The sequence below is a fragment of the Rattus norvegicus genome, chromosome 6, assembly GCF_036323735.1.
Source record: "Rattus norvegicus strain BN/NHsdMcwi chromosome 6, GRCr8, whole genome shotgun sequence".
In the NCBI taxonomy this organism is placed as follows: domain Eukaryota; kingdom Metazoa; phylum Chordata; class Mammalia; order Rodentia; family Muridae; genus Rattus; species Rattus norvegicus.
Window position 1 is genome coordinate 146331669 of NC_086024.1, and position 22718 is coordinate 146354386.

The 22718-nt window shown below is 40.5% G+C and overlaps 1 protein-coding gene across 1 annotated transcript in view; it reads right to left on the minus strand.

The window, feature by feature from the left end:
• Positions 1–19577, minus strand: part of Itgb8 (integrin subunit beta 8) — an 83264-nt gene extending 63687 nt beyond the window's left edge. Inside the window, exon 1 of the mRNA NM_001401817.1 lies at positions 18433–19577. Coding sequence (NP_001388746.1) covers positions 18433–18559 — 127 coding nt within the window. The 5' untranslated portion in view covers positions 18560–19577. The remainder of the gene's footprint in view (positions 1–18432) is intronic.
• Between the last annotated feature and the right edge of the window lie 3141 nt (positions 19578–22718).

Here is a 22718-nt window from a genome sequence, read left to right on the forward strand (position 1 = left end):
TTTTCCTCTTCTTCACCCAAATGGGTTTCTGTTAATTACCTTATTCTCCCCTTTATTCCAGTTTAAATCTTTGTGATCAACACAATTCCCATCAACCAGTCCCTAGCATCCTTAACATTGAGCAGCCTTCACATTGCCTCTGGTCTCATCCTGCTTTAGGCTCTTTGTCATTGACTCTGTCACGACAAGCTTCTTATAGTCTCCTTCAACCAGTGTTTGGCACTAAAAATTGTTAAACAAGGTTTAGGAACTTGGTTGATAAAGTATTTACCACACAAACAAATGTAAAGACCCCCTAAGCACCCACATAAAAAGCTAGGCATGGTGATGTGTGTAAGTTTGCTTCTACATGCTGCTCCTTTTTAAATTTCTGAGTTACAGAATCCTACTGTATGGATTCTCTATGGTTTATCTACTCTTGACTAATAGTATCTGAGATATATCTGTATGGGTGACTATGAAGTGATACCCACATTCATAGACAGCTCTTTGTACAGAGCTGTGTTTCTAAGTCTCCTGTTTAAGTGCTTAGGAGTAGGGCCATTGGGCAGATGGTAAGTGTAAGTATCATTATGTGAGACACAACCAAACTGTATTGCAAATGGCTTTGCCATTTTCTGTATCAGCTGCAAAATATGGTTGTCCCAGGTGCTTGACATCCTTAAGGCTTTGAAAAGTCAGGGTTTTAAGAGCCATCATACAGCTTTGAGGGTAGCTCAGTCAGTAAAACACTTGTCAAGCAAAAATGAAAATCGGAGTCCTTTGGGTCCCTAGCACCCTTGCAAAAAGTCAGGCATGTTACAGTGCATCTGCGATCCAAGTTGTATAGAAACAGAATCAAGAGTTTCCCCTGGGGCTTTCTGGCCAGCAAGTCTAGTCAGACCAGTATGCTTCTGATTTAGTGAGAAGCCCTGCCTCAAAAAGTAAACTGGGAACTAACTGAGAAAAATACTCAGTGCTGACCTCTGACTTCCACAAACATGCACACATATAAACATGTGCATATGTAAAATCATCAGACACATTTTCCGGCTTCACTTCCTGATACAGTGTGATCACGTTACTATTCCCATGAGCAAAACCCTTCAAAAATCAAAATCAACAAACCCCAAATCCTGTATACTTTCTCCTCTCCTGAGATGTAGTAACATGTTATTAAGTGTATGTAACTGAGTGACTTGTTGGTAGAAAAACATATTGCATACTGTTTTGAAGGAGGTTGGGACATCCAAGTGCTAACAGGGTTAGTGGCCCCTTTCTGATAGCTACCTCACAGGTTCCTTTGTTGAAGACATAATGCCCTTATGACCTAGTTAGTCATCTTCCCAAGTCTCCACCTTTGAACACTGTCACATCCAGAATCAGACTTCCATATTTGTGTTTTGGAAGCACCTACATATTGAGACTATTAAACAAAGTCTTCTAAAAAAAAAAAAAGAACTATTGCTAACTCTAAAGCATCTTCTCTCACTTCTGCCCTGATGTCTGAGGTCAGCTCAATATTCCTTCTGCTGTATTGTTCCAGCCTGTGCAAACCAGCCAGTCCTTCAGCTTCCAGTTTAGACACATTTATCTCATGTCTTGCCAATAGACCTTTCTTCTTTGCTTCAGGCATAGTTAATCCCTTTACTACTGACTCCTTCTATAACTTGTATTATAATTCTCACACTCTGCAGAGCTATTCATCAGCATGTTATCTGTTACTTGTGTTTTTTATTCAAATATTTTCATATTATGCCGGGGTCTATAACTTAGATATTACACAAGTGAATACATTTATCAAGGAGCAAAATCCTTGAGGAAGGACTATTAGTCCAGTTGGGAAAATGTCCTTTGGTACCTTCGCTGGGAAAGCATTGCTCGTTTGTACCTCAAACAATGAGTTTTGTTACCAGGAGTCAAGAGTAGGCCAGGCACACAAGGAAATCCCATCTACCACTTTGGAGGAGATGAGCTAGAGTAAGCCTCTCATACCTGAGCAAGAACAGACTTCCTCAGGCCTCTTTGCTCCCTTCTGTAGACTTCAAAAGCAAGCTTTGAACAACTGCCCCCTTTCCCCAGAGCCCCCATGGGATGAAGTACAGAACAATGTTCTTTGAGCTACTTGAGACTAATGCTTTCCCTTGATCATACCAATCACTATAAGATGCTCTCCCTCACTCTAATCACCATAAGACTCTGTGGGACCTCTGTCCACCTTTTATCTCCTTTATACTACTGGTAAATCCCATTCAATTCTTGGCGTACTACAGAGAAGTTGTCTGTATCTCAGTTTCTTCCCAAAGCACTCTTTATCTTCCGGTCCCTGCAGTACAGTAGCTCTCATGAGAACTGTGCTTCCACTGTTGACCTATGAGCAGTCATGACTGTTCTTTCCCTAGCCCTCATTACTGGGCCTGAAGATGGACAGGTGCCTTCCTCATTGCCATTTGTAGAGTTCTCCCCGAGTGCATTGACCCTTCCTAACCAAAGGCCTTTCCGTCGTGAGTTGTCAGGCATTTAGTGCTATTTACTGACTCCACTCCCCAAGTATATTCTCATCTCTAGAAAGTTGTGATTACGGCCAGTGGACCAGGCTCTCCAACATTGCTTTTGTTTAATATTCACAGACCATCTCTGCAATGCCTGTATATTCAGGCCCCTTGTTCTTTTCTTCTCCTATTTCTGTCACTGTCCTAATTTTGCCACTCATGGTGGCTCATAGCTTCAGAGCTCATCATTAATGGACAGTGCAACCCCACTGGAATCTTGATGCACACATGTTTCTCTGAGCACAGTCTTCTTCCTTTTAGCTCTTAGTGCAAGTTTTTGATGGTGACAAAAAGCCACTACCTGTTCTTGAACCCTATTACTGAGAGTCTCTCACTTTGCTTGCTATACCCTCTGTTCCCTGTCCTTCAGCATTTCATCTACAAGCTGACTTTCTCACTGCCTCCAGATTCTTGTTCAAATGTCACCTTTCTTAACAACCACGGGCCCTGATAGTGCTCTCAAAATGGTAATTTCCAACTATCTCCCCTGTCTACTTTTTTTACAATTGCATATGTTTTTTAATGCTAGATAATTACTTAAAATTACTTACATGTTTATTATAAGGAATGGATGAGTGCGGTCACGAGTGAATGTGTATGGCCACAGTTGTGCCAAGGATCAATGCCTCAGTCCTATGATGGTGGGAAAGCCTTCCCTGGATGATGCTCAGAGGGTGTGAATGTTAACAGAATGTGCAGAAAACCACCAGAGCTTAATTCCCCTTTAATGTTTATGGCCCGAAGTCTGTTCCCTACAGAGACTTCAACCTACCAAGATTAGCTACGCCTGGCTCCTTGTCCAGCTCTATGCAATAATCCCACCACCCCTTAAACTGTATTTAATTAATGCATGGAGCTTCTGCTGCCATGGTTTTTCCACTGGATAGTCCAGCTCACTTGATCTCAGATTTTTGGTGTCTGTGTGTCTGTCCTTTCTTCCCTCATTTCTTCATCACCCCAGATAGGTGAATCCTTGCAGAACACAGCAACTTACTGTTTATTCTTTTCTCCCCTGCAAGATAATAACTCATAAGGTAAAGGATGGGGTGTGTTTGTGTGTGTGTGTGTGTGTGTGTGTGTGTGTGAGAGAGAGAGAGAGAGAGAGAGAGACAGACAGACAGAGAGAGAGAGAGAGAGAGAGAGAGAGAGAGAGAGAGAGAGAGTTTTGTGTGCATGTGTGTCCATGTGTGCAGGCAAAAGATTGATGCTGGGTATCTTCCTTTGTCACTGTTCACCTTGATTTTGAGATAGTTTTTCAAAGCTTAGACCTTACCATTTCAGCAATTCAGTGACAAGACTTTCCCCAGAATCTGCCCATCTTTGTCCCCTCACCACCGAGGCTATAGGTTCATGCCACCATGCTTGGCTTTTATACTGATGCTAGGGAATAGAACTCAGGTCCTGATACTTGTACTTTACCCACTGAGCCACTGAAGGACTTTCCAACCCTCCAGTCCTCCTCCTCCCCTGTTTTCTTGTCATATGAATGTAAACTCTGATGGGACAAATACTTTTGTTCATTCTCTTCTCTACCATCTCCTCAGCATTTAGAGAAAGACCAGGCATGCTCTAAACAGTACATATTTGTGGAGTAAGAGAATGAATGGGCATCTTTTTCATTGATCAAAATGCCCTGTGTGTATTCACTCTCACCCTCCATCACTTCTGACTTGTGTTTATTTCTGTGTCATTCACGTTGCTTTCACCACCTGTGTCCCCTTTTTTCAATCAGCTCAGGAACTCAGCATGCCCCATCATGGAGGAGCTTAGTCTGGACACATCTCATCTGCTATGCCTCTTCGTACTACTTCCCAGTCTACATACACTAATACTTTCCTCTATGAGCCATCCCTGAATTTGAGCTCTTTGATATCCTAAGTCTGCTCATTAGTTAATCCTCATGTTTCTCATTTTACACACATATTTTACAGTTTAAACACAGTGAAACCAGACTATGCTCTTGGGGTACAGCATGCAGTGCATTGGACGGCACTTTTTGATGATTCACTTCAAGACAGTGGGGACATAGTGTGCCCATGTGTACTGAGAAATAAACATCCTTAAAATCTATTATCTAGGGATCTACCCTCCAACACTCTACTGAGGAAACAAAAAGCTAAAGGTAAACTTTAATATTTATAAAGACCTTGAGGTTCTGTCTTCCATTACAACACATTTGCCCTGTATCCTTTCCAAAGCTGTGAGGGACTGAGAACCAAAGGACTCTTCTGCAGCTCCATAGCACTGCCATGCACACTCCCTCAGGTCCTCAAGAGCAGTTCAGTTATTCTGTTTTCAGGCGATTTCTATGGTATCCAGACCTATGTCCCATGGACCTCCTAGTTAAATGATGTTTTCTGACCAGCTCTAACTAACTTTTGTGAATTTGATCAAATGATAACTGTAAGGTTTCCTTCTATTAACAAATAACTTTTAGATAAGGTCATTGCCAACAGAAAAAAGCATACACATGCATCTTAAATAGTTTAAAAAGGAGTCAGGATATGAATGATAATGGAACTTCATTAAAACAACTCCTACATGTAGCCCAGGGAATCCAAGTTTAACTATGTTTCACCCCACGAGAACTCTGCTAGTATTAGTAAAGACTGGTTGCTTAGGATGAAGGAGTGGGCAAGGATTTGGTCCAAAGAAGAACATCCTGTCTCTTGGGGAGGTAGTAGATTCTATTTCTTCAGGATTTTGGAGTAGTAATGATTTTGATGGCATTTCTTTGTCTGTGAATTTTCTAGTATTACCTGTTACTGTACAGAGATTTTTAAGGTTACAGTACTTGCTGTGTGAAGTTTATGGCATCACAGTCAAACCTGACAAAAAACAGGACCTTTACAACTATGTCACAAAAAGGATCAGGCAGGGTGCAGTGGTATCAGATGACAGGGACTTGTCACCTCAAATGGAGACAAAAAGGGACAAAGCAAACTTCCTTGAGGAAGTTCTGGGGCCTTTTTATTGCATGATTGCACCTCTATTTTGTCTGGTTCCCTGCCTTGTGCTGCCTGTTAAATATCACACCCTATTGTCAGGACTGAACTAGGATTCCTGACAACCACAAAATAGCTGCAGCCTGTTCAGAGACATGAAATGATTCCCATTATCCAGAACCCTATTCAATCTGATTGCTGAGTCCCCTAGAATTTATTTACCCAGCATCCTCTCAAACTTAGGTCTTTTCTGTTTTCAAATACCTACTGGCCTTTTTGAGGATTCAAACTTAATGCTTCTTCTCAAGACTCCAAGCTTCCTATAATACTACAACAAGATCAAATTTAAGTGGACAGTATAAGAGTTACTTATTCACTATGAAAGAAGTTATAGACTGTTTCCCCACCTACTCCGACTCATAGGTCCATGTAGGCATAGCTGTTTTAATTTACTTTTTGGGTCTTAAACACTGCTATATTCCAAAATAAATGTCAAACAAACTCAGAGATTATAGAATCCTGTATTCCCATACTCAGAATGAGAATGGTTACAGCCATTTAGTCCTTGCCTTATGGAGACAATCAAAGGTACCCTGAACTTTATGACATTTTACTTTGGTATGAAAACAATTCAGATTAGAAATAGATAAAGACCTCTTATGATATGAGTTTGCATATGATTTGTAAACTCCCTTAGTTTCTGGGATTTCCTGCCAGTCTCCCAGTTTGATGCTACATCATCTGTGAAAGTCACTGGATCACAAGGGAAGTATCCGGGAACCCGGATTTCTATGACCAGCTCATTTGCACCATTTTGAATCACTTAATGAACAGTATTGTCAAAGTTCTACAAAGGTGAGTATGCACTATTGAAGATAAAGTTATCATGACCCAGACTCTTTTTAGGACAGCCATGTTTGAAGAGTGATATTTGGCTAGAGAAAGGCCTCTCAAAATTGAAATACTTCTGTATTTTTGTGACTTTCTTTCAGGGCCTTTAGTTCCATGGTTACTAATAAATATCTTTAATTAAGACTTTTACGAATATTGAGGATTTAGTAAGCTCTCTGAGATTATGGCAGGTTTATACAGTTTGGTATAATTTTAACATAACAGAAATACCTAGTAACCACAAAAGATCAAGAACACGTGTGTTCTACACATGGGAACTGTGTTGAAAAAAAAAGTTAAGCCCCAGAATCATAATTTGTAGGGAAGAAAGAAAACAGTTTGTGGTCTCTAGGCAATAGTTAAGATATTTATCTGTGAGGAAAAGTAGAATGTTCAGTAACAGTTCTGATCAGACATATCCACCCTGCTCAGAAGTTCATTAGGAAGCAGCACTAGTCTATTTATTCTTCAAGGCCAATTCATCTCTGGGACGCAGAATTTCTCTCCAGAGCCCTGATGTCTGCTTTCCCCATAATATTCAGACATCACCCACTGTCCCTATCAAGTCTATTACAAATAATTCAGCCTCAGAGAGCAGTGGGCTCTGGTATTAGTGCTGTGCTGACCTCCAGGCAGAACAGGAAGGACTTGGACTTATTTATTGCCATGATGGGAACTTAGCTAGGAAATGCTAGTACTCAACTTCCAAATGCTCTGCTCTGCCTTCAGAAAAACACGTGCAACCTTCAGGAGCTCCTTCCTCTTCTCCCATGCCTTTGCAGTCCCAGCAGATGGCACTGAGCCCTGTGTGGTCTTAATTCTTCACAAAGAATTTATGCAGCATCCCATGAACTAATCCTAACATTTTTATCACAAACTTAGAGAGGTCTGGTGTTGTGAGTATATATACTAGACCTTTCCCTCTAGACTGTCACTTGAGCTGACTGGAATTGCAATGCTCATTGAAAGAAACCTTTTTACCTTTTTGTTGGTTGGTTCGTTTGGTTTTTGCTTTGGCTTTTTTTTTTTTTTTCTTTTTAAGACTGGGTCTCACTGTTTAGCCTTGGCTGGCCTGGAGCTTGCTATGTATATCTAACTAGACTTGAACTCATAGAGGATATACCTGTCTCTAGTTCCTGATTAAGATCAGCACCAACACACCTGACAAGTGACCTTTTAAAACCAGACTCAGAATTCCTGGAACTGACTTCTATCACGAGTGGAGCTGCTTTGCTGTTTTCAAGGTCAACCATCCAGACGAGGTTTTCTTCCAGTGTACAATATTTGTAGAGGGTTGTCTTTTGCAAATTATAATCTACTTGTTTTAAACTCATTACACAAATTCAAACCAAATATATAAAAACACAACAGAGGAAGACCTTGGGAAGTATGCCTTGCTTTAAAAGAGATTAGCTCCACCTTTTCTCTGCCAACAATAAAATTTCCTACAATGACTTCTTTGTTTGCAACTAGAACAACCAGTTCTACAGCAATCCCTGCCCTTCTTTACTGCTTTCTTGTATTCCTTGTTCCCCAGAAGTCAATGAATACCGTACATGATCAGGCAAAGCCAGCCTGGCTTCTTAGCTTTTCTCCAGTAGGAACTTAGGAAAGGCACCCCCAGTTTGGCACTCCACAAGGTACATTCTGTCAACTTTCTCCTTTTAAAGAAACTGGAGTTTTTGTTTTAATGACTTTCCTTTTAAGATCTCTAAATATTCAAAAGTCCCTCTGTACGATAGAGGTAATTACTCATTCTATGAGAAGCCTCCCTCCCTACTCAATACCTGCCAGAGTTACTAAAGAGTGCTACTGTCTATATTGACTTTGCTCAGCTCAGGCAAAGTGCTTCTACCTGGAAAGGTTCTTGTCATTCAATTCCAAGGCCTTGGATCTGTGCCTGTAAACACAGATCAGGATACTTCATTTTGCATCAGTATATCTTGAACTCTTAGTGTAAATCCAAAGTATTTAAAACAATTCAAAATGTGAAATAGCCCAGTGTCCATCTTCTCTGTCTAGCAGGATACATGTGGAACTGTGTCTAATGTCCCATCTTTTTCTTCTGTCTTTACTACTATTCTTTCTCTCCAAACTCCCAGGCTTATGGCCAGCCAAAATGTTTGGCTTAATCCAGCCTTTCCCAGCTATTTCTGTTTCATACTTCAATATTAGGCATAGGATGTATTCAGTAACACTCCAGACCAATCACACTCACCAATACTTACTTAGAATAACAGCAGACTTTTTCTTTGTCAAATGTATTAATTTTTTCAGGCAAAATGAAATAGTGAAATACCTTGTAGAAAGAGGTAACACATTTCTAAACCACTTACCATAATGATAGGTAGCTCATGAGGAAGGTCAGAATAAAAGGCTACTCCTTGAAAGCTTATATCCATGTTTAAAAAGTGAACTTAAAAAAAACATTTGAAATGAAACATCTTTTAAGGTTACCTTGAGAACATATTGCAGTAGGCAAGTCTGACGATCTGAGTTCAATACTTATGGCCCACATAGTGGAACAGAAGAATGGGTTCCCTCATGAGTACCTCCATACCCATGCTATGGCAAGGGTACCCACAAACATATGCACATATACACCCACGATAAATAAGTAAAATAACTTCTTTAAATTTAATAAAAAATTAAAAAGAATATACATGATAAAACCATTGTAATTCATTTTGTAATTTTATGTCAATAATTTGTATTTTATAATTTAGCTATATTTGTTCGGCATCATAGTTTCCCGGCAAGAGCTGACTCTTGCTAGTCTGTTGAAAGGTGGGATTACTTTAACTGATGTACAAAATCTCTTTGGATGCCATTTTTATTTTCATTACAGTTTTCTTTGGCTGGAAATTATGCTGATTTACTGAAAGTCAAAATAAGGTTACATCAACCCTGATTAGTAAAGTGAAAAGTAGTTCCTTTACTCCTTGAAAACAGTGTGGTGCTATCTCTTTCACATCCATTCTCTTATTGATAGTAACTATATGTGCTGAATAATTTGACAAAATTTAGCTTATTCATGTGAGTAAAGCAATCATTCTTGTGGTGTTTTAAACTAATTCCAGGAAGTTAAAGGTAAAAATAATTTATGAATATTTTGTACTGACTCTCAGCTCTCACAGGTACACTATTTGCAAGAGGGTAAAACTCATTTCACATCTTGGAATTTACTAAAAGCCTTCTGCACTTTACTCTGCTACTATCCATGTCTGCTCCACTCTCCAATAATATTTAAACTATTAGGCAAGTCTGCTGTAACTTTTCAAGCAAGGCCAAGGCCAGAGTACAAACAACACCAGGCATAACAAAGCCAAGTATTTAGTACATGCAAACTAGAATAAGAAATCATTAAATCATTAAAGGAGTTCACTGTGGTTTAGATATAAAATGTTCCTTTAAGACTCACATGCTACACGCTTGGCACTTAAGGCAACAGTTCAGAGGTGAGAGTGATTAGATCATGAGCATGCTAATCTTATCAATGGATTAATCCATTGAAGAATTCTTATCTGAACAGATCATTTGGAGACAGAGCCTATTTGAGGAAGTAGGTCACTTGTCCTTGAAGAAAGGCAGATTTTGTTTTTGTCCATGCTCCCCAACCCCCAGTCTCTTCTTTCTCCCTCTCTCACTCTGAGTTATGGTTACCATGAAGTGAGCAATCTCTGCCAAAGATTCCCACTACCCTAGTAGCCTGCCCATGGTGTCTAAAGAGATAAGAGTGGGAACATCCAGAGCCTAAAAGCAAATCAAACTTTCCTCCTTACAGTTTATTTGTCAGGTGTTTTGTTAATTAAATTCTAGCAAAAGAATTTAGACTTTTGGTTGGGAACTTGGCAGTGTACGAAGCTCTCAAACTTACAGTCCAGGGTCAGTTTTTTCCCTCCTGGCTCTAGAATCATTCTGCAATGCAAAGAGGCAGTCCTTTACCTGCACGGAAACTGCAGCCTGAGTGTCTAAGCTCTGTCTTGTTTCTCTGACATCCAGCCATATTTGGCTGTTTGTCTTGGGTTTGGCACAGAAAGAAAGCCCAAAAAGCAGCTTGGGGCTATTAGGTCAAAAACTTTAGAAACAATCTAGAAGTGACTGGCAGACAACCCTCCATGGACCATTCATGCTTGATTGAGGCGAGAAGAGGCAACAAGGAGGTCTCACAAGGTCAGGGGAGGAACTCCACTTCCCTGTAGATGGCAGTCTATGATGGTGATTCAGAGTGCTGAGTCAAACCCAGCTCTAAATTCTGTCTTATTACTTATTAGCTAAGTAAGAGAACTGTAACAATAAGGAAATAGTAGATTTTCACATCACATGCTTAGGAAGCCTGTAGAAATCCTTCACAAAGCTTAACCATTCTTACTCTATTAACTCTAAAGCTCAGTGTAACACTTGTCATGACATTAGAGGCTTAAGAAGAGCTATGGAGCCAGAGGTAGCTCTCTCCCGAGAGACACAGCCAGAATACAGCAAACACAGAGGCGAATGCCAGCAGCAAACCACTGAATTGAGAATAGGACCCCCGTTGAAGGAATCAGAGAAAGAACTGGAAGAGCTTGAAGGGGCTCGAGACCCCATATGTACAACAATGCCAAGCAACCAGAGCTTCCAGGGACTAAGCCACTACCTAAAGACTATATACATGGACTGACCCTGGACTCTGACCTCATAGGTAGCAATGAATATCCTAGTAAGAGCACCAGTGGAAGGGGAAGCCCTGGGTCCTGCTAAGACTGAACCCCCAGTGAACTAGATTGTTGGGGGGAGGGCGGCAAGGGGGGAGGATGGGGAGGGGAACACCCATAAAGAAGGGGAGGGGGGAGGGGGATGTTTGCCCGGAAACCAGGAAAGGGAATAACACTCGAAATGTATATAAGAAATACTCAAGTTAATAAAAAAAAGAAATATACCAATTAATTAATCTTAAAAAAAAAGAAGAAGAAGAGCTATGCAATGGTAATGTGGATGAGAGTACTTCTTCTATCGCTTTTTTGTGTGCTGGAAATGAAGTGGTTTTTAAAGCCAGCCCCAAGGGGACATGGGCAAGGTTACTTTTCATACTTATCTTATTAACCATGAAAAGAAGTATGTGTAAACTAATTAAGGAAGAACAGACTTGTGGAGTTAAGATTTAAAGACTCAAGAGTCTTAGCTTTTGATGTTGGTAAAGATCTGCTGCAACGGTCCAGAGACTGCTTCGTGGGGTAGACTTGGAAAGGCAAAACAAGCAACTCCATTTTTAGAAGAAATTCTTATTCTTTGGTTCACATAAGGGTTGGAGTTAAGTGGGAGATCAGGCACTAATGTGTAAGGCACTATCTTACCTCAAAACTGCTCACTATTCTTCCGTTATTCAAGGTGATTCATTCCAAATGATTTATTGGACCTACTGTGCCAGGCTCTGGAGACAGAACCAGCAGGCACTGTCTATTCTGTTAAAGCAATTAGTGGGGGTGGAGATAGAAGACATAAACAAGGCAGAGAGCATTGGACTTTTGGTCTTCTGGAGGGGATCTGTATGCCATCCAGCTGAGGAACCTGAAGAGAGTGAGGAGCCAAGGTAGAAGTCCCTTTGGTGACAGCCCATCCAGGTTTTCTCTACCCACTGGGAAAGGCAGAGTCACTTTTAAAAGATCATTACAAAAATCTCAGTTTTGAGAAACATGTTACGAATCCTCATTGTAATTTAATTACCTCATTTAGTATCAATCTCCATTTCACTTTTGTCTTACCTGATATCAACCTCTTATCTATTGCCCTGTTACATTCTCATTCAAAACATTTTTTCCACAAAGAAATATGTGAAAATTTTGCTATATTTAGCAGCAACAGAAAAGGAAAATTTTATTATAGTCATCAACTTAAAAATCCCAACATCTATCTACTGTCACATTTTCCCTGAGAAACTAAACTGAAGAATGTCTTAAGCTAAGGAAAAAACAAAAGCCAAAAAACTAAACACCAAAGAAAAGGCAGTGTGTGTGTGTGTGTGTGTGTGTGTGTGTGTGTGTGTGTGTGTCTGGACTGTAGGTTTGAGAGCTTCATACACTGCCAAGTTTCCAACCAGAAAATCATTAACAGCCAATGGAACACCAGAGTTAGAAAGTATGCATGGATGAGCCAAAAGTGATATGAACATATGAAATGATGTAGAACTTCAGCCACTCTGTAACATACTGGCAGTTAGAAGCATGACTAGTCCTGAGTTGGTTAATAATCTGACCACATCATAGATTTCTTCTTATAAGTACTTTTTGTTTGCTTTGGGATTTTTTTTTGAGACATGTTTTCTCAGTGTAATATCCCTAGCTATCGTGGGCTCAATCTGTAGACAACATTGGCCTTGAACTCACAGAGCTTTGCCTCCCCAGTGCTAGAATTAAAGGCATGCACTACTGCACTTCACCTGGCCTTTCTATAAGTACTTTTGCTTAGAGGCTCATTCTTTTCCTTCTTGCTGACACGTTGGAAAACCAAGGGACCCTAGGGAAGCCGATTTTACCACAGGTGTGTTACCCACTAAGCACCTGTTTTGTCTCTCCCTACATGAAAAATCTTTCCACAGTGAAGTATACATGAGACAAGCTGGGAATACCTGGGAGCTTCCCCAGGAGGCATGTTTTGAAGATACCCATGATTCTAAAATCAAAATCCTATCTTTGTGATTACTTTGCATAGGCAACAGAGTCCTATATTACTCATGCTATAGTGGTACCCCAAACTCCCAGGTGGGGCATATGTGACAGAGACATAGTTATATAATACCCAGAATTTTCCTTAAAAAATTGTAATGTGTTATCAAAGGAATTCAAATCTTGGCTCTCCTTTATACTGGCTATGAGTTGTACACACTGTTCATCTCTTGTACATCAATTCCCTTTTTTAAAAGCAGGAGTTATAAGTCTACTTTTCTCACAGTGTTGTTGTTAAGATTTAATGAATACATTGAATGGTTTATAAAAAAGCATGGCAGAGAATTTGAGCTCAAATTGCAAATATAACTTTAAGGATACCATTTTAAAAGATTTTAATTGAGTATTCTTTAATTCCATACTTAATGTTCAGCTTCATATAGTCAAATAAATTATTATAAAATGTAGGGTTTTCCTCTATGGTTTATTTTATGATACAGCTAATATGTAATTCAGAGAATGTATTTCTTATAAAATTGGAGAACCTTCACGAGACCTCATAGTCTTCTGTGGACAACACTTGAAAACCATCAACTTTCACTGCAACAGAAGCTAGAGTTTTGAGAACAAGGAAAATTGAACAAATATAGGAACATTAGGGGAAAGTTGTTTAGTTATTCAGTGGATGCACAAAAGATGATATCCTCATTCCAGTCTGGCAAAGTAAGATTCAAGAATATGATAAGAGTTTTATATCAGTTATTAGAGAGTTATCATGACAAGAACAAGCTAAACTCTGCAATGACTTGAGATGCCATGTAACAGACTCCATCTTCAGGGAAGGTGGGTGGTCATCTCTTGGCAAACCCAGACAAAGCCTCCCAATGACAAATAGTTTAATGAGTTGCAAGAAAACTACAGAGGGACAGAGTTTTTTTGTTAAAGTTTGAAAATCTTAGATTAAATCAGAACTTCCTACTTCTGTAGTCCATAAAAGGACCCAAGGGAGACTGTCGGTGAGCAAGGTGAGGAATTTAAAATGGGCTATTTATCCCTGTCTATACCAGATTCAATCATTAGAAGTTCAAATATCTGTAAATGTAAAGAAGGAAGACAAGATTATCTCACATGCTGTGTTTTCTGCAAGAAGCTTTTATTTAACATAGTAATATGTAAAAATTGGGAAGATAATATAGCTTCTTACATGATGATATGTCTAAAGTCTCATAAATATCCAATTGGAGTAGAAATTATCGCTCTTATCTTGATTGCTTATCCTAATCTTATTTGAAGCTTTCCCTTTCTTTTATGAACTGTATCCATTGACTCTTCTTGGCTTATTTTGATGCCAACTAATTTGTATTAGTATAATAAAGACATAATTAGCTTGGCAGGCATTTATATTTACAAGTAAATAATATTTACAAGTAAATATCTTTCAAGTGTAAGCATACATTGAAGTGAGATCAGCTGGCAAATGTATTCTAAGAAATTTTGCTTTCTGGTCAGTTGTCTTCACTTTTAAATCTGAACTACTAAGAATCTGACTCATCACTGACTGAATTGATAGAATGTGAAAGGGGCAGGTTTGGTGGAGAAAATAAAGCATTTGCTTTTGAATATATAGGGATCAATTTTGTCTTTAGACACACAATAGAGAATAAACAATTTGCTTTCTCCTCTGGAGATCCATTAAGAGGTCAAGATTGGAGATAGACATCTGCATGGTGTCATCGTAGAAACACAGCTTAAAACACCAAGGCTAGATCAATTCTCTTGGGTCTCTGTATTTATAAGGAAGAGAAATGAGGGCAGAATTACAGAGCCACTGCTATTATTGGAGTTCATAGAATAAAGAAGAATCAAAATCAGTGATGGAGAAAGAAGTCGAGCCAGGAGATGATAGGTCTTACAAGCTAACTGTTGGGTGAACAGTATCAACTTCCTAATTGATTATAGGTCTAATAGGGTGATAACTAAGGATTAGATAACAGATTTGATAATCAAACAGTCACCAGATCTGAGTTGAGCAGAGCCTTCATGTGATAAGATGAACTTTCCACAAGGGCTCAGTATGGTGAAATGAAATAAACATGAAACTCTTTCAAAGCACTTACAGTAGAAGGGCATTTTGAAACCATATCAGCTACTTGTTTTCACATGGAAGGCAAGCCTGGATGACTTTTAAACAGACCCCAAAGTGTCTTTGTTTCCTAGAGACAGAATTACTATGTACATATTGTATAAAAGTGACATAGAAGACTAGCTAAAGAATTTTGGAGGCCAGTGAGATGGCTCAGTGGTTAACATGCTTTCATGGCTAGTGTTTAGATCTCTGAAAGCCCACATACACATGTCCAGTTGGCATGTTAACTGCTTATAATTCTAGTCTTGGGAGCTAGGGACAGAATCCTCAGAAACAAGACTAGCCACATCAGTGAATTCTGGGCTTGGCTGAGAGACTCTGCTTCAGTGAATAAGGTGAAAGAACAATGTAGGATGGTTTTTACATCAATCTCTGGCTTCCAAATGCATATTCATTCACATGCATTCATATCCACATATGTGTACCCCCCACATGCAAAATCACCACTGTGCATTCTTGCACAGGACTTTGAGCCTATATGTGCGTGCGCGCATGCTCCCGCTCACACACACACACACTAAAACTGGGGATATTCAGAGAAAACTTGTTATGATGAAATCTATTTCAGGGAAAGTCATGTTGCTGTCACAAAGCAAAGCTCATTCTCCAGGTTGATTGTAATGGAAAAAATATGATGATAGCTAAAGAAACAGGAAATGAAATCTCATTGCAATAATAATAATAATAATAATAATAATAATAATAATAATAATAATAATTTCATTTGTTAAAGAAGTTGTGAGTTTTGAGATGTATCATTTTTCTATTGCTATGAAATTGTTTAACAAATTAGTTTTAATCTTTTAGAATTAGTAAATATAGAAATAAAACATTGCTATAATAACTCTTTACTATTAACTATTTAATGGACAACCATCAGTCACCAGTTTTTAATGTTGGCATTGATGACTTTGTCTTCAGTTCCCATTAGTTTTTGCGAGGGGAAATTAAAAGAAACTAGAGTAATGTTTGTGTCATCAGAAATCTTTGCATCTATGTAGCAGAGGATGGCCTTGCTGGGCACCAATGGGAGGAGAAACCTTTGGTCCTGCCAAGGCTGGACTGCCCTCCCCCCAGTGCAGGGGAATGTCAGGAGCGAAGGGAAGAGGGAGTGGTTGGGGAGGAAGAACATCCTTATAGAAGAAGGGGAGGGGGTGGGATGGGGGGTTATGGCTGGGAAACCGGGAAAGGGAATAACATTTGAAATGTAAATAAAAACTAACCAATAAAAAAAGAAGGAAATCTGCATCTCATTCATAACATATTTTATCCACTGTATTCAGCTACCCTCAGCTACCTCAAACTACTGTAAGTCTAATGTGCATTTGTATCAATTGTTCTTTAAAAACTAAAGCCAAAGTGATGTGTAGCTATGGTCTTCTTACTATGGCTTCACTGCCCACAGCATTTTCTTGGTGTAAACTACTGGGCATGGGAACAAGATTTCCTTTGTAACTGATACCTAAATTTCTATTCTGCTTTAAGCATTTAATTTGCACAGTAAGACCTGTAATTTAAGACTTGTAGCTGTATCACAAAGTACAGCTGTTTATACTGATCTCTAATTTGCTGAGTAGTACTGGCTATAATTTAAATTTTTTTTCATGTTTTAAACTACCATGCAAGTCAGTATACATCAGAAGCCTTTGTATATTGACAGAGACCAGGAAAAGGATGCCTTGTTTTGATTTCAGATAAGCATTCACTTTTTGGGTCAGCAGGTGCAAGGCAGACCATTCATAATACTTGCTTCAAATCAATAATAGTCACTGGATGGAAATATCTTCCTGGTACACAGGAACCTGACTTATCTTCACAAGTGCAGCGAACGTTTGAAAACGTCAGTTATTAGCAAAGATTAAAGGTGAGTGAGACTGTCTTCAGAACAAAATATACTCTGTTGACATAAGTTTTGGTCAGTTTTCTGGTGTGAATGCTTACTAAAACTAGGAGAGCACTTCACTGACATAGAATGGAATTATTCTCAGTGGAAAATCTGCTGTGGCAAACACACATCCCATTAAAAAGATTCTTGATAATAAGTGTGACTTTTCCTTTGCATTAAATTTCACTTATTTTGAAATCTCAAAGTCTCAAAATAACTACAAGATGAAAGCTGACTCTAGACAACTAGACTAGTTTGTCTTGTTTCATATAAATAGGAAAATCTCTCCCCAAACTACTGTTAGGCAGCTATATATGCAATAATTGAAAGAAGTTACCTGGACTTTTACATATAAGCATTTGCTTTAGTTAACTTCAAGAAGAAAGCCAGCATACCAATTCAAAGTGCAGGACTAAATCTAAGTTTTACAACAGAAGTGAGGCTATTAATTAAAACTCCTTTCAGGTTGAGAGACTAGAGTGAGCCTCTAATAAATCTTAAGGGTTTAGTAACCCAAAGAGAAAAGTGGGGGGGGGATTAAGTATGGCATTGGTAACTCCGTTTGCAAAAATAAATATTTGGCCTCTGTGGTAAATTTGATGCTTAGATCGGTAATTGTTATTATTCCTTGTTATGTTTCATGAATTGCCAAAAATACAATGCTATCATGTTAAAGTCCCAAGCTCCTTCTCATGCACTCTCCGACTAGAAATGACTGAGGTAAGGTAGGCATCTTTATCTGTTTCACAGATGAAGACATTGAAAGTTTGGAGAGAGGTGACCTCTTGGTAACAGAGACCTATCTTAGGGAACAGATCAATGGTCACAATAATTTAACAATGAAAGTGTTCTCCCCAACCCCACCCTAGTCCAGTGGCTTAAACCATGAATGGATATTCCTCAAGGGCATTTAATTCATTCAGGCTGAATGTTATGACAGAAGAAACTTGTACGTTGTTCTTTCATAGACCAATAAATGGAAGACTCTGTCCTATAATAAACCATCTTAGCCACAGCCTCTTAATGGATGATGCCCCTCCCCTAAGGTGAAAAGATTACAGACTATATAGTGATATCCCCAGGAAATACTAGAACCTCCAAATTGTGTTCTATTAAGTACAACAGACTGTTTCCCAAACTTCAACTCAAATAAACTTTTCCCAGCACCGTGGACTATTGCTGTCACTTAGGGTTGAAAATGCCCGATAAAGCTTTTTTTTTTTTTTTTTTTTTTTTTTTTGGAGAGCTTTATTACACACCTGCCCTCCTGAAATCTCAGGACTGACCAGGACTGACATCTACCACTTACCTGTCTGGGATGCCCAGGCCATAAGCTCTTAATACCAGCCCAAGACTTTGGGAAAAGGGAAGAAAACAAAGCAAAATAACTTACCACTTTGGCCCAATCCGAGAACAAGTGAAAATACCCAGGCCGCCCCAAGAACCAACGCTGGACCTCGCTGGCAGTTGTGCAGGCAGAGCAGTGCAGCAGTCAGAAAAGCCAGGGCCGACCCACACATACTGCAAAGCAGCCTGCCCCGTGCACGCTGCCTAGTTGCTTTCCTGATGCGCTCTCGCGCCTTGGGAGCGCACCTTGAGGCTCGTGGGCCGAGAATCCCTAGGAACTTTTCAACAGGCCGGGTTGATCGACCCAGTCGCTCTGAGTAGGCGATACAGGTATGCGGGCCAGGGCAGCTCTCTGCATCTCAGGGCCCCTGAGGCCCTCCCAGCTTTGCACAGCCGGGGCTTGCAGTCTCAACCAAAAGCACCTCCTAAGACAGCCGATGGCCCGCGGGGGCGAAGCAAGTACGGGCTGCACAGTCCGCTCCCAGACAAAGAAAAAAGCTTTTGTTTCTCCCCAGCCGATGGGGCTCTGCTGCATAAATCAGCTTAGCGAAGAGCCAAACACAATCAAACCCAAACAAAGCCTGAGGCTGGGGGGAAAACCACCCTAATGTAATTCACAGGGTGATGCTGCATTAGTGGGAGGGGATCGCTAGAAGGCCAAGGGGGTGGGGGAGTTGCTGGCGAGTCAGTCGGTGCTAGCTTCTTCCACAGGTGGGCAGGGAGGCCAACTCCACTTAGTCTCAGCTAGCCGAGGTCGAGGCGGCAACGTCCCGATTGGCGGGAGAGGAGACACGGGTGCCAGCAGCTTGGGGGAGCGGCTCCGCGAACCCCCTAGAAGCTCCCGTCTGCACCCGCAGGCAAAGAACAGGGCATCCCAGTTGCCTACTGAGCTGGAAGGGGACGTTCCACGCACCTCGCTGGGAGGGAGTTGCGTACCCTTGTTCTTTCTCGGACTCTGTCGGCTCAGGCGTCTGGCCACCCAGAACCCTGGCAGCTGATGCGTTCTGGGCTGTACCCGGAGAGGATGAGAGGGAAGCGAGGCAGCGATGGGCAGGGATGGGGTGCTCTAGTTCTGTGGCCCCCCGTGAGGGCTCCCAGCTTTCGGGTGTCTGGGCGCGCTCCGAGCTGAGAGTTGCTAGGAAACCTCCCCACGCTACAGTGCTCCTTGCTTGGGTCGCCAGCAAGCGCAGTGGCGGCCCAGGGCAGCAGCAGCAGCAGCAACAGCAGCAGCAGCAGAAGCAGCAAACAGCTCCAGCTCGGAGTAGCGTGGGCGGGACATTGGTGAGGCATGAAGTCACTGCGGCCCACACTCGCTCTTTGTTTTGCTCACTCCAGCTCTTTTTCTCCCCCCTCGAATCTGATAGTTGCCATTCCCATCGTTCTCAAGAATTCCTTGTGCGTAGTGGCGCAACAGGAATCGCATGCTGAGTTCTCTTTTCCCTCACCCCCACCCCCCACCCTATGAGCTCCAACGTTCGCATAACGGTATAGGTGGAAAACTTCGCTCAGATAGAGTGGCAGCTTGAACCCCAACATTTCATCCTCATGCTGCGTTCTTCTTTGTTCAGGAATCCTCATTGGCCCGCAGCTGCTGCATACAAAGTGGATTTTGGGGGCCTCTCCCCTCCCCCAACACTGCTCTTGGAGTATGCACTGCCCACTTTCCTAGCAGCCTTAAGACCTTGCCCCTGTGTCGGAACCCAATTCTGTCTGGGGTCTCCCCAGCCCTTGGAGATTTTGACAAGATGCATTCTACTGTCAGATATATTTCGTTGTTCCTTTTGTAGACCCTCAGCCCTGAAAGAGACAGCCTATCTTTTTCCCAGGGTCTGTTTGTGGTTCTTTGGGCTTTTGTTGGTTACAATGGATCTTTTGACCTTAAATGCCACCTTCTCGGTAAATGGAAACAAGAAGTTACAGATGGCAGCAGAAGAGTGAATGAGTACAAGCTTGTAATTCAGTTTTGCAGTTTTGCGTGAGGCTAAAGTGTTGCTAAACTGGACAGCCAAGGAAGTAGTGCTACCTCTCCAGGTCTTTTCACTGCCCTTGATAACGTAAGGAGAAGGAAGGAACACAGTTCTCTAGGTTTGGGAAAGAACTCTTTCCAACTTGATACCAGGAGGCTTCAAATAGTTTCCCCTGGAGCAGAAGTACTTTCCGTGTCTTGATGTTTGACTTTTTATTAGTGGCTTACACAGGCATCAGACCAGTCCAGCCAGGTCAAGGTGAACTATAGGGGATTTTTTTTTCCTTTTTACTTAATTGTTTCCGGCTTCTTATCTGGAGTAAAGAAAACAAGTAGGAGGTCCCACCAACTCCCTTCTTTAAAATATTCTTTCTGTTTTCTAATTGTTGACAGTAAATGGAAAGTACCTGGTTAGTAAACCACAACATCAAAAACTCCCCTTTCTTCAGGTGTGGACTGTACATTGGGCTAACAAAGCCAGGAACCTAGTTAGAAAAGTGCCCTAGATCTGTTAAAGAGGACCATTTGCTAAGCTAATTTCTAAGGTCCAAACTTCAATGACTGATGTCAGCCAACACAGTTCTAAGCCACTCTTCTCTTAGCAAATAAAACACACTTTACTTTATTTTCAAATTTTCATTCTTTGGTTTTTTAAATTTTTCTGAACATCTTCATTAAAACGTCTATGAAGGGCCGGTAAAGTAGCTGAGATAGGATGGAATACAAACCTAGCATAGTCAAGGTATGTTTAGAGACCGTTCAGCTGGGAAGTATGTTTATTTTCTTGAAACAAACCTAGGCAATGCAGCAACCCTTGAGATAGTGCAACACTCCAACAAAGATAACAAATTAATTTCAGTAGTTTCTAGTCTGTGCTTTGAAGTTACCGTTATACTAACATTTCAGTCACCTGTTTTTAACATCTGGATCAGAACTGACAGTTACAATATTAAATGAGACTGAGACAGAAGCTCATACAATAAGAATGAATATAATATTGTGAAACTGCTGAAGTATATAACGTTATATTGTTAGGAGTTGAGATGCTTCACATATGAATTCAAAACTATTGTATGGAAAGATAAATCAATGAAACAAATCTGTTTGGGAAAGGTTGAAAGTCATTCAAAAGATAGCCATTTTTGGCCATTAAATACATGAAAATAAATGCCAGGTTTCGGGGTAGATTGTGCAGTTGGTAAATGTCACAGAAGCATGAGGTCCTGAATTTGGATTCCCACAACCTACATGAAAAGCTTGGCCCCTTCCCCCAGCTCCAGAGGGACCAGACAGATCCAGAGCTTATGGCTGAATCCATGAGGTCCAGGTTTAATGAGAGACCTTGTCTTAAAAAACAAAAGATGGAGAGAAATTGAGAAAAGCATCCACTAAGAGAAATCGAGAAAAGTGTTCATACTCAGCCTCTACCCACCGTCCACAGGCCTGCACTCACATGTCCATATATATGCCATAATACATGTAAATTGTCACACTGACAAGTTGTCTCAGTTTGGTTTCCTGTTGCTATGGTATAAATATTCTCACAAGATCAACCTAAGAAAATGTTTGCTAGTCTCTCAATTGAAGGTGACAGTTCATTATTTCTAGCAAAATCAAGTTGACAGAAACTTCAAACAGCAAATCATTCAGGACTGGCAGTACCCAGGGTCCTTCCCCTTTTCATTATCTCCAGGCCAGAACATGAAAAGGTGCGGCCTACATTCAGTGGAAGTCTTCCCACATCAATAAACCTAATTAAGAAAAACTCTCACCAGCAAAGCCAATGAAGACAATTCCTTATTGTGACTTCCTTCTCAGGTGAATCTAGATGGTGTCAAGTTGACAAAGTGAACAACTGTCACACAAGTACATATGGGACACAAGCACCACTATGCAGACACCGAAAACTCCCCGATGACAATTTTTATAAAGTTATTGAACAGCATTGCTTGCTACCACTCTCCTGTTGGAAAGAGAGTATAACTCTGGTTATCAAAATTAAAATAAAATAATTTGCTAGACTGTAAGCCTACAGATATAAGGAAGTTATCTGAAGAGTTTTGGCAATGAAATATTATTACTCCTGAAATTCTTGAAATTCTGCAGTTCATCCTTGGGTTTTCTTATGATAAATGTTAACAAGTAACCTAGAGACAAAAGATATACTTGTATTCAATAAATGTCACTAGCCACTCAACTTAGGCTTTCTCTTGTAAAAAAAGGAGAAGAAGAAGAAGAAGAAGAAGAAGAAGAAGAAGAAGAAGAAGAAGAAGAAGAAGAAGAAGAAGAAGAAGAAGAAGAAGAAGAAGAAAATGGGCATGATACTGTAAATACAGTATTATCTCCCTTGTTACCTGAAGTTTAAT